This window comes from Nomascus leucogenys, chromosome 12, assembly GCF_006542625.1.
Source record: "Nomascus leucogenys isolate Asia chromosome 12, Asia_NLE_v1, whole genome shotgun sequence".
NCBI lineage: Eukaryota > Metazoa > Chordata > Mammalia > Primates > Hylobatidae > Nomascus > Nomascus leucogenys.
In genome coordinates this window covers 15,468,210-15,480,516 of record NC_044392.1, presented here as the reverse complement: position 1 = coordinate 15,480,516, position 12,307 = coordinate 15,468,210, and the positions used below count along the sequence as shown (strand labels likewise).

General features: G+C 40.2%; 1 protein-coding gene across 10 annotated transcripts in view; it reads left to right on the top strand.

Moving 5' to 3' along the window:
• ATPAF1 (ATP synthase mitochondrial F1 complex assembly factor 1) overlaps positions 1-12,307 on the top strand; it is a 45,143-nt gene that overhangs the window by 18,589 nt on the left and 14,247 nt on the right. For all 10 annotated transcript variants that reach the window (XR_004032587.1, XR_004032586.1, XR_004032588.1 and 7 more), the window contains exons 7-8: positions 3,574-3,669; positions 5,535-5,642. Coding sequence is in view for 5 of the 10 variants with exons in the window: in XM_030823861.1 (XP_030679721.1) it covers positions 3,574-3,669; positions 5,535-5,642 (204 nt within the window). In the remaining 5 variants the exon portion in view is untranslated. The remainder of the gene's footprint in view (positions 1-3,573; positions 3,670-5,534; positions 5,643-12,307) is intronic.

Sequence of the window (12,307 nt, the reverse complement as noted above, 5' to 3'; positions counted from 1 at the left end):
ACACCCAGCTAATTTTTATATTTTTAGTAGAGACAGGGTTTCACCATGTTAGCCAGTCTAGTCTCAGAACTCCTGACCTCAAATGATCCACCTGCCTCAGCCTCCCAAAATGCTAAGATTACAGGCATGAGCCACCGCACCTGGCCTATAAATGTAACTTGTAAAGGAAAATAAAAGAAATCTAAATTACCTTGGGTTTGGCAAAGATGTCATAAGTACATTACAAAAAGCACAAACTATAAAAGAAAAAAATCACCTTGGGCAATATAGTGAGACCTTGTCTCTATAAAAAGAAATTTTTAAGCACCTGTCGTCCCAGCTACTCAAGAGGCTGAGGTGGGAGGATCACTTGAGCCCTGGAGGTTATAGTGAGCCCAGACTGGATAACAGAGCGAGACCCTGTCTCAAAACTATAAAAATAGGCCAGGTGTGGTGGCTCACACATGTAACCCCAGCACTTTGGGAGGCCAAGGTGGGTGGATCACTTGAGGTCAGGAGTTCAAGACCAGCCTGGCTAATATGGCAAAACCCCATCTCTACTAACAATACAAAAATTAGCTAGGCGTGGTGGTGTGTGCCTGTAATCTCAGCTACTCCGGAAGCTGAGGCATGAGAATCGCTTGAACCTGGGAGGCAGGGACTGCAGTGAGCCGAGGTCACACCACTGCACTCCAGACTGGGTGACAGAGTGAGACTCTGTCTCAAAAAAAAAAATAAATAAATAAATTAGATTTCATCAAAATTAAAACATTCTATTTGCATACCCAACTAGCTTCTACATTCATAGCAACATTAGTCACGATAGCCAAAAGGTGTAAGCAGCTCAAGTTATATCAGAAACTCTTATAACTTAATAATAAGAGGACAAATGGACAAAGGATTTGAACATTTTATCAAAGAATAGCAGATAAGCACCTGAAAATATGCTTGACAGCATTAGTCATAATGGGAATCCAAATTACAACTACAGTGAGATACCATTAGAATGACTAAAATTTCAAGAACTGATCATACCAAGTGTTGGTAAGAATGTGAAGCACCTGGAACTCTCCTATACTGCCAGTCATATTGCAAAATGGTACAACCACTTTAGAAAATAGTTTGGCAGTTTCTTTAAAAATTAAGCATATACCTGCCATACTAACTAGCCGTTCCATTTCTAGATATTTTCCCGAGAGAACTCAAAGAATATGTCCATAGAATGACTTGTGCAGAAATGTTCAAGCAGCTTTATTTGTAACAACCAATGCTGGAAACAATTCAAATGTCTGTCACTAGTGCACAGGAATCGTGGAAAGAGAGAATGTGCATGTGTGTGTATGTGTGTGTGTGTGTGTATACATACACAATGGGATAATATTCAGCAGTAAAATGAACTATTATTGATATATGCAACAACATGGTGTTCTGTGAAAGGGCCATATGTGCAAAACGACCCCCAAATGCTGAAGGAGCTGAGAAACCAAAGAAGGAGGCAGACAAATCCAATTTGTGGGTATGGGATGATTTATTGGGGGAACTTAAAGACAGAAGTGTCATATTGGGTGGCTGCAAGACAGGTAGATCTCCACACCACAACCAGACAGACCCAATGTATCTTATATCTTGGAGAAAGTATACATGCTCTGGAAGGAATGTGTAGGTGGATACAGTCATCACCGCCTATGATTTCTGCAACAACATCAAGGATTGTTTTGGAAGAATAGATGTTTCTACATAAAGAGTAATACATCAACTAGACATTTGGGAGGCTTTCCTGGACTTGGGGTTAGTCAGAAGTCACATGGTGGACCAGCATTTAAAATAAAGTCACTCTTGTTCGCACACATGGACAGATCATGAAACAGTTATGCTGAGTGAAAGTAACCAAACCAAAAAAGTACTCATTTTGTGGTTCCGTTTTTACAAAATTCTACAAATGCCCACTAACCTATAGTGGCAGAAAGCAAATCAGTGGTTGCTTAGGGACAGTAAGGGACAGGGAAGTATGAACTACAAAGGGCAAAGAAAACTTGGAAGTGATAACCACGTTCATTTTGTTGATTTTGGTTATGGTTTCACCCTACACATATGTCACACTCATCAAATTGTATACTTTAAATACGTGCAATTTGTTGTATTTCAAGTATACCTCAATAAAGTTCTAAAAAAAATATTTTCCCTAGCAAGGGATCATCTGTCAGGCACTAAGTTTATCTCATCTAATAGTAATAAATTGGATCCTGAGTGGTTGACAATAAGAAGATAATTTGTGACTAGTGTGTATTGGGCTGCTTTATACTTTTGTTTTGTTCTGGCACCATTCTTTCCTCTACTACTCATCCCCAATTCTAAACATCTTGAGCATAAAACTTATTTTTTGGTGTTTAGTCTGGAGCCATGCTCCAATATCAGCCTCATCTGATAGAATGTGAAGTAATTACAGCGATTGGAACGAGGTAATTCAGCAGCATTAGAAAGTTTAGAAATTGAAACATCCATCAAGAGAAGGATAAATAGTGATAAATTTCTACAGTAGAATTCCATACAACAGTGAGATATTTATGAATTCAGAGTTACAGATATCAACATGGATAAATCTCAGAAGCATACTGTGAAGTAAAAAAGTTACAAAAGGATACACACACTTTGATAAGATTTAAGTTTTTAAACATATAAACTACTACTTTAAAAAAAAATTTTCTAAAGACAGGGTCTCACTATGTTGCCCAGGCCGGTCTCAAACTCCCGGGCTCAATCGGTCCTCCAGCCTCAGCCTCCTGAGTAGCTAGGACAACAGGCGCATGCCACCACACCCAGCTATTTTTTTATTTTTTTGTAGAGATGGGATCTCACTATATTGCCCAGGTTGGCCTCAAACTCCTGAGCTCAAGTGATCCTCCCACCTTGGCCTTCCAAAGTGCTGGAATTACAGGTGTGAGCCACCATGCCCAGCCTGTAAACTACTGCTTCTTAACTTTACAGTTATATACATATACATTAAAGTATTAAAATATGAAAAAGGAGGATAGACACCAAATGCAGGATAGATGTTAACTCTGGGATGGGATTAGAAGGGAATGCAGAGGGAACCTCAATTGTATTTCTGATGCTTTCTTAGGTGGATTGATAAGTACATGAGTGTTTATTGCCACATATGAATTTCTTAATTTTAAAAAAATGTTTTAGGCTGGGAGCAGTGGCTCATGCCTATAATCCCATCACTTTGGGAGGCTGAGGGAGGTGGATTGCTTGAGCCCAGGAGTTCAAGACCAGCCTGGGCAACATGGCAAAACCCCATCTCTACCAAAAAAAAAAAAAAAGTAGCCGGGCTTAGTGGTGCACACCCGTAGTTCCAGCTACTTGGGAGGCTGAGTGGAAAGATCACCTGAGCCCAGCAGGTCAAGACTGTGTTGAGCTGTGATCATGCCTGCACTGCAGCCTGGACAACAGAGCGAGAACCTGTCTCAAAAAAATAAAAAAATGTTTTAAAAACCAAGTATGAAGGAAATGGAATGAATGTTACAGGTGGTTGGATATAGAGCAAATGATTTCATTTATTCATCTGTCTCCTTGTATATCTGTTTTTCACAGTTTCTATGTGCTCTGCCAAGAAGGGAAGGTTATGAGTTTTTTGTAGGACAATGGACAGGTACTGAACTCCACTTCACTGCACTTATAAATATTCAGGTAGGTGGCTTGTGCCCTTCCTCTAGAGGAAAGAGGACTACCCCTTGGTGGGACTAGAAACCCTTGCTGAGGCTCAAGGACACAGAATAGCTGCTTACTCCCAGCATTTATTATTGTGGCACGGATGAATTGTCATACTTTTTGTGTTGGACTAGTTTTCTAGGCCCTCCTCAATACCTAGAAATTGGAAAAGACTCCAAAACACCTTCTCTGACTACTTCTGGTTCTCTTTTGTCTCTTCCCCAGACCTCTAGTTGTACATACTGCATGTACCTCAGTTAACAAACATGCCTGAGTTATGATGGTTATCTTTTTAACCCAAGCTAGAAGCCCCTTGAGGAAAGCTCCAAGTCTTAAATGTGTTTTATTAACTAAGTCAACACCTTCCAACATGCTAAGTGAATAGTTTCTGTTTAATAAATGTCATTTTGTTTGCTTTCTTCCTTTATTTCTTTATTTCCAATAAAATATTTAAAATTATATATCCAATATAATATTTAAAAGTTAGATTCAAAACATTTAAAACTTTTAAAATAAAAGTCAATATTTTAAATCATAACTAGGATTGGCATTCTATATTTAGAGGCCAAATGTGGCAAAAAACAAGCATGAATTTTATTGGCTTTGAAGTTGGGGTAAAGAATGCAAAATAGAATGAAGGAGCAGCTTTTTACTTTGCTATTTTGTAACATATCTAACAACCCTTTATTGAGCACATACTTTAATAACCAACATTTGATATACTTACTATGTGCCACATGTTTTATATACATTATGTCATTTAATCCTCACAAATACGCCATGAGATATTTATTGTTATTATTTCTAATTACATAGAAGAAAGTGGCCTCAGATGTTAGTTCACACTGTCTAATAAGTGATAGAGCCAGGTTTGAGCCCAGGTTATCTGACTTCAAAGTCTGTGAACTTAATCATTATGGGATTGTGTTAGGAACTGTGCTAAGACTTGGAGATCTATGAGACAAGGTCCCTGCCTTGATGGAGCTAATATTCAGGTATAGGAGAAAGATCCAGAAACATAATTACAATAAAAGTGATTAGTATAATATTAGAATGATGACCAAAATGATCAGTGTAACATTAGAAGTATGTTCAAGAAAAATGAGATGCTGAACTATTACAAGTACCCTAGTGATAATTAGATATTTATAATTAAAAAGACTCGCTGAAATTTTAGAGATAAAGTCCAGGAATCTTCTTTTGAATGTAGTTGTTTCCACCTGTGCTATATAGGGGCTTTAGCTTTGAACCCATCCTCTCTACCTAGTCTAGACTTGAGATTTAGTAACCACTGCCCTGATCATTCTTCATAAAATCATGATGTTTCCATCCTCCTTCTCCCCTTCACCCCCCCAACCCAGATTATATTTTAGAACTGCACATTACAAATCTGACTGATGTGCAAACTCTGCAGCTCCTGCTACAGCTTAAAAGAGCTCAGTCTTCAGAGCCAGCCAAGGGGAGTAGATTTCAACTGTGAAATGCACTAGTCCATAAAAGTGGCAATTACACAGGCACATTGCTTTCTTTAGAACTTGATTTGGTAGCTGCTTGTGCCATTTTGTTTTTAAATGTATGGTCACAATGATGGATTCACTGCCTACCGTAAACATTTTCTGGGAAAAAACCTTTTCCAGTTGAAGACACAAATAACACTGTGCAAACTGTCAGTTTCACTGTGCCTTTGCAGGCGTGACCTTACCGCCATGTACCAGTCCTCCAACTCACTAGCCACCCAAGGGGCTGTTAAGAGCCAGAATTTCCTCTAGACTGTCTATTGCTTTGAAATTGCAGTTTGTTGTGATGGTACCTTATTGAGCCTTGATAAGTGTTCCACCTTGCAGACCCGAGGAGAAGCTGCAGCCAGCCAGCTGATTTTATATCACTATCCTGAACTTAAGGAAGAAAAGGGCATAGTGCTGATGACTGCAGAAATGGATTCCACATTTCTGGTAAGAATTAACTTGTAAAACTCTTTGGATTTACCTTGTGGCACTGAAGTTATTACTCTTCTGCCAAAGCTCTGAGAGAAAATTTCAAAGAGCTACATATACCTTGTTTCTTACTTATTTTAAAGTTGACAGTAAAGTTGTCTTGCTCAAGATCTTCCAATGTGAAGTTAGTACAGATCCTCAGTCATTTATTCACAACTCTGAAACCCATGGGCTCTGAGAGCAAAATGTTTTTGTTCTCATTTGGTCACAAAACCTTATGTAAACTTGAACTCATTTGGTAACTGAATCTTTAAACTGATGTGAAACTATTTATATAACTAATCCCACTTGGTGTGGAGTATTATGTATTTTACTAGGGAAATATTAATGTATTTGAGTATGGGGAGTCACATAATATACAGTTATACAGTATCTATACCTATTATCTTTCTAAAATTCAATAATTCTGAATCTAAGACACATCAGGCCCTAAGGGTTTCAGATAAGGGATTGTAGACAAGTAAATGGCATCTTAATTATAGGGAAGAGTTGTATGGAAGCCTAGGATAGCTCTCAATATTTTATCTTCCTTCATACTGTTCATTTATACAACATTCATCATTTATAGTATTTTTCTTTCCTCCTTTTCCCATTCCTAGATGAGAATCACTGAGATAGAGCATTGACCATATGCTCATAGTTAATGATGCCCACTGTGTTCTCTCTGCACATCCAGCTGCCAGGAGCAGTGTTGTGATTACTGTACATTGTCTGTCTAGTCCTTGCTCATTTCAGTCACATTTATCTGGCAGAGGTTAAGTTCAGAATGTCCCCAAACAGTGGACACTTCCCCCTAACAGTCTTCATTACAGCACCCACTTATTTTTTCTCTTTCTCTTACCAGCTGCATAGGGAGAAAGAAGTGATGTCACTCAGCTGATATCTCACAGTAGCAGTAACCCACAAACCTAGGACACAGGATTCTACTTCCCTATTATTCTTGAAGCTATTCAGTACCATCTCTCCCATTCTTCCTTCCACATTAACCCTTCCATTCATCACATTCAACTGAAAGTTAGCCAAAATTCTATCCAAGAATATGGAATTGCCATTAACTGAGATAGGCAAGATTGCAGGAGGAATAGGCTTAATAGGAAAATCAGGAGCTCACTTTTTGATGTATTAAATCTGAGATGCCTATTAGATACCCAAGTAGTAGGCAATTAGATATATGAGCCTGGACTTCATGGGAGAGGTCCAGGCTGGAGATATAAATATGGGAGTTGTCAGCATACAGATTGTACTTAAAACCATGGTACTGAATGAAGTCACCAAGGAAGTAAGTAAAAATAGAGAAGAGACAAGATCTAAGAACTGAGCGAGGGGTCTCCATCCCTGGAGAGATGAAGAAGCATCAGAAAAGATTAAGAAGGAATAGCCGTGAGGTAAAAGGAAAATTAAGATGGTAGAATGCCCTGGAAGCTAAAATTGAATGTTTCAAGGAATAGGGACTGCTCAACTCACCAAATCTCCCTTGTTTATTAGGGCAAATGAGATTAGGACTGAGAATTTACTGATTTCACAAACATGGAAGTCACTGGGGGCCTTATAAGAGCAGTTTCATGAAAGTGTGATTGGAGTAGATTTAAGAGAGGATGGAAAGAGAAACTACGAAGAATCAGCATAGAAACTCTTTCAAGGGGCATTTCTATAAAGGGAAGGAGAGAATGGGGTATTAGCTGGAGGTGGAGAAGTGCGCCCAAGGGTATCTTTTGTTTCAAATATGAGAAAGATAACATATTTGTATGCTGATGGGAAAGGTCCAGTTGAGGCTGGGCACAGTGGCTCACGCTTGTAATCGGAGGCCAAGGTGGGTGGATTGCTTGAGCTCAGGAGTTTGAGACCAGCCTGGCCAACGTGGTGAAACCCTGTGTCTACAAAAAATACAAAAATTAGCCAGGCATGTTGGCATGCACCTTGTAATCTCAGCTGCTCAGAAGGCTGAAGTAGGAGGATCACTTGCAAAGGTTGCAGTGAGCTGAGATTGCACCATTACACTCCAGCTTGAGCAACAGACCCAGACCCTGTCTCAAAAAAAATAATAATAATAATAAAATAAAATAAAGATCCAATAGAGAGGGAAATGTTGATGATACAGGAGAAAGCGGGGAGAAGTGATTTTTTGAGTGGGCAAGTCTGATAATGAGGGGTTGATCTTTACCAGGAATATGACAGCAGGAGAGAAGCCAGAGTGTAAGGACACTGATAAAATTAGATGGATAGAGGTAGTGGTATAAGTTTCCTACAGATTGCTCAGTGAAAAGAAAGAAAAGTTCTCATCAGCCGAAAGCAAGGTTGGAAAAATGTTGAACATTTGAGTCAAAAAAAGGAAGTACAAAATTGTTGTCTAGGACAAGCGTCAGCAAACTACAGCCTATGGGCCAAATCCAGCCCACTGCTTGTTGTTATAATGCCCACAAGTTAAGAATGTTTTCTACCTCTTTAAATGATTAGGGGGAAAAACTTTTTTTTTTTTTTTTTTTGAGGCAGAGTCTCGCTGTGTTGGCCAGGCTGGAGTGCAGTGGCACAATCTCAGCTCACTGCAACCTCCACCTCCCAGGCTCAAACAGTTCTCCTGCTTGAGTAGCTGAGATTACAGGCGTGTGCCACCACACCCAGCTAATTTTTGTATTTTTAGTAGAGACGAGGTTTCACCATGTTGGCCAGGCCAGTCTCGAACTCCTGACCTCAGGTAATTGACCCACCTCGGCCTTCCAAAGTGCTGGGATTACAGGCATGAGCCACCACACCGGGCCAAAAACTCTATTCTTAAAGAAATACAGAAATTATTTAATAACAAAAACTATTATTAAAGAAAAATAGTATTTCGAGTTTTATTAGAACACAGCCATATTCATTTATTTACATATCATCTATGGCCTGAAGGAAGTTAAAGGTGAATGCAAAGGAATGATTATTGACCATGGAATGGAAGCTGGGTAATGAGGAAAGTGAAAATATAAGGGAGGTTAGAGACAGTAAGAATTATGAGTCCAAATGGGTTGTGGGAGTTGGAAGTGAGCTGAAAAGATAGGAAATAATTTGATCATGCGAGTGAGTGACAATATAGAGATTATACTATATATTCTGGTCTTCGGCAAAGCACAGCATCTAATCATATTAAAAGTGGATCCTAGAGGTCAGAGGAGGCCCATTCTGCTGTTTGCCATTTTTACCACCTCACTCTGGTGGTCTCACACTGCCGCGCAGTTCTCATCATTGTTAAAATTTGCTTCCTGGCCTTTTAACATTTGACAGCATACAAGACAATACATATTTGCCTTGTATAAATCAACTTGACTGTGAGGTTCCAATGTAGTATAGAACTAGACATGTTAGAACTTGTTGTACATGACTTAGAGAAGAGAAACTTAGAAGTATAACATGAATATATGATCCCCTGTATACTCATGCATGAACTGTGCACTTTAGGCATAGTATTTCCAACTATGGTAAAGCATTAACCTCAAATGAATAGAAATACATGGAAACTAGAGATTTCTTCTGAACTAACTAACTTTAATGCTAAAAACTAATGGAATATTTAAAAACGTAGCTTCATTTGGCTCCGCATCTATGTCAATAGATGATTTCATTGAAATGCAGTAAGTACTAGGATAGACAACGCAAAAGGTTCTAGGGATAGAGAGTAGGGTGGTATCCCTGGCCCAAAGGGAGTAATATTTCCTGGAGATGACACCCAGACTGAACCTTCAAACAGCAGGAGTTTAGCCTAATAAAGAAGGGGAGAAATGTTTCCGACAGAGGGAATAGCATAAGTAAATGCTGAGAGACATAAAATGACTTGGAGTATTGTAAAGAGTTTGGTATCACTTTGTGTGTGTGTGTGTGTGTGTGTGTGTGTGTGTGTGTGTGTATGTAAGGTTTGGTGGTTTGTGTTTAGAGATTTGGCTTTACCCTGAGGACATGAAGAGTCATTAAAGGGTTTGAACAGAGAAGAACCCATAAAGAGATGGATTTTAAGACCTAGACTATTAATTATTAACTTTAATTATTTGCTTCCTAAACATTCTGTAGTTCAAGTCTAGTCAGTATGATAATTTAGAAGTCACTTGCAATAGTCTGCACAAGAAGTGGTGAAAACTTGAACTACAGCAGTGGTAGTAGAGATGGAGGAAAGAGAATGACCCCAGGAATATGTAGGGAATAAAATAGGCAGGACTTGATGCGTTGATTATAGATTTGAAAATTGAAAGAGAGGGAGGAATCAAGTTTGTTAAAATACCTCTTTATTGAGCAGCACAGGGAGTTAGTATGTTTATCTTATTGGGTCTTGGAAAAGGAGGAGACTATCACTTCATGTTGAAAGGCAAGAGAATAAAAGGCAGGGGGAGAATAAGGGCTGGTGGGGGTTGCCTTTCTATAACCCTCCATGAGAGATAGACATCTCTCTCTGTGGCTTACCTTCCTATCCTACTCACCGTACTAGTGGTCTTCAAAAACTTCTTTTTTTTTTGGAGACAGAGTCTTGCTCTTTTCGCCAAGGCTGGAGTGCAGTGGCTGGATCTCGGCTCACTGCAAGCTCTGCCTCCCGGGTTCATGCCATTCTCCTGCCTCAGCCTCCCGAGTAGCTGGGACTACAGGCGCCCGCCACCACGCCCGGCTAATTTTGTTTTTGTATTTGTAGTAGAGACGGGGTTTCACCGTGTTAGCCAGGATGGTCTCGATCTCCTGACCTCGTGATCCGCCCACCTCGGCCTCCCAGAGTGCTGGGATTATAGGCATGAGCCACCACGCCCGGCCCAAACTTTTTAAAATAGGAGGACCCCTTTATCCAAACAAAATCTTACTATGTAAAACCCCGGGATATGACAGCTAAAACAGGTGAAGGGACCTGAGGCACCTCCACAGAGCCCCTAGGACTCTACAGAATAGTTTGAACAACAGTGTTCTAGGGTGAACACAGCTGAACTTACTCCTACCTTCCCACCCCAAGCTTCAGATAAAAGTTGATGTCAGAGGCCCTGTAGCCAGGGGCTAAGAGAGTGGTGGTATCCTCAGATTATAGTAGTGCACTTGCTTCAGAAATGATTTGCTCTTGAGGCCTATGTGAATTTAAGAAAGGTAAAATGGATGAAGTAGTTATTGGCCTTCATCAATCTTAATTATCTTGCCCTACCAGAAACAGCAGGATGAATTGGGGGGAATATCAGCCAGGGAGTCTAGATGTCTAGTCCTGGCTGTGACCTTGGCTGGCCACTTGACCTGGAACGCATCCCTGAACCTCATCTGCCTTGGTTTCCTAGCCTATTAAATGAGAACTGGGTGATCTCTGAGGTCCCTTCTAGCTCTAAAATTCTATTAATTTGAAGTAGCCAGCTTTTTGGGAAAAGGTTTTTGATTGAAGATGCAGTCTCAGAGATTAGTGCCTGCTCATGAGAAATGTCCTGAAAGTCCCACAGAGGGAATAGAGGTGGAGCACAGCCCATGTTATTTATAAACCCGTCTTCATCATTCTCTAGCTAGACATAGCACACTTTTGGCAGTAAGTTTTTAGTGGGAATTTTCCATGACCTTTTGGGATTTAATTTTGGCCATATGAACACGGTGATAATGGACAAGTACCTCTGACCAACTAGAACTGCAGAATGTATAGCAAAAGTAAGAGTTGTCTGAGGTGACTCTTTTGCAAAGTTTGAGAGTGTAGCCCGTGTTCTAACCCCCATCTCTGTCATTTTTTAATTTTTATTTTTAGAGATAGAGTCTTCCTCTGTTACCCAGGCTGGAGTGTACTGGCGTGACCATAGCTCAGTGCAGCTTCAAACTCCTGGGCTCAAGCGATCCTCCTGCCTCAGCCTCCCGAGTAGCTAGGACTACAGGCTCATGCCACCACATCTGGCTAATTTCTCTGCCTCTGTCATATAGAGTGGCCTGCTCACCATTTCTCTGCTACTGCCCTTCTCTTCCCTTGGCCTTTGCTGATGTATTAGTTATAAATGGCTGCATAACAAATTATACAAAACCTAGTGGCTTAAAACAACAAACATTTATTACCTCGCAGTTTCTGTAGTAGCAGCTTAGCTGAGTGGTTCTGGCTCAGAGTCTCACAAGGTTGCTGTCAAGATGTTATCTAGGGGTATAGTCATCCGAAGGTTGATTGGGCTTGAGCGTCCGCATCCAGCCCCACTCACATGGCTCTTGGCAGAGGCCTCATGTCTTCGTCATGTTTCTCCATAGGGCTGCATGAATGTCCTCACTACATGGCAACCGACTTTTCCCAGAGCAAGAAAATTAGCAAGAAAGAAGTTACAACCTTTATGGCTTGATAGCAGAAGTCATTCTCCATCATTTTTCATTTTTTCATTGTCTTTTTTTTTTTTTTAAGGGGCTCACTGCATTACCCAGACAGGCTCAAGCAATCCTCCTACCTCAGCCTCCCGAGTAGCTGGGACTACAGGTTCACAGCAATGCCCCCAACCATTTTGTCATAGTCTACTTGTTAGAAGGAAGTCATTGAGTATAGCCCTTACTCAAGGAAAGGGAAATTAGGCTCCATCAAAGGGAGGAGTATCATAAAATTAGTGGGCAAATTTTAAAACCATCACAGCTGGCTCTGAGAGTACTTTTCTGACCAAGGTAGTATCATAACAGGTTTTATTCAA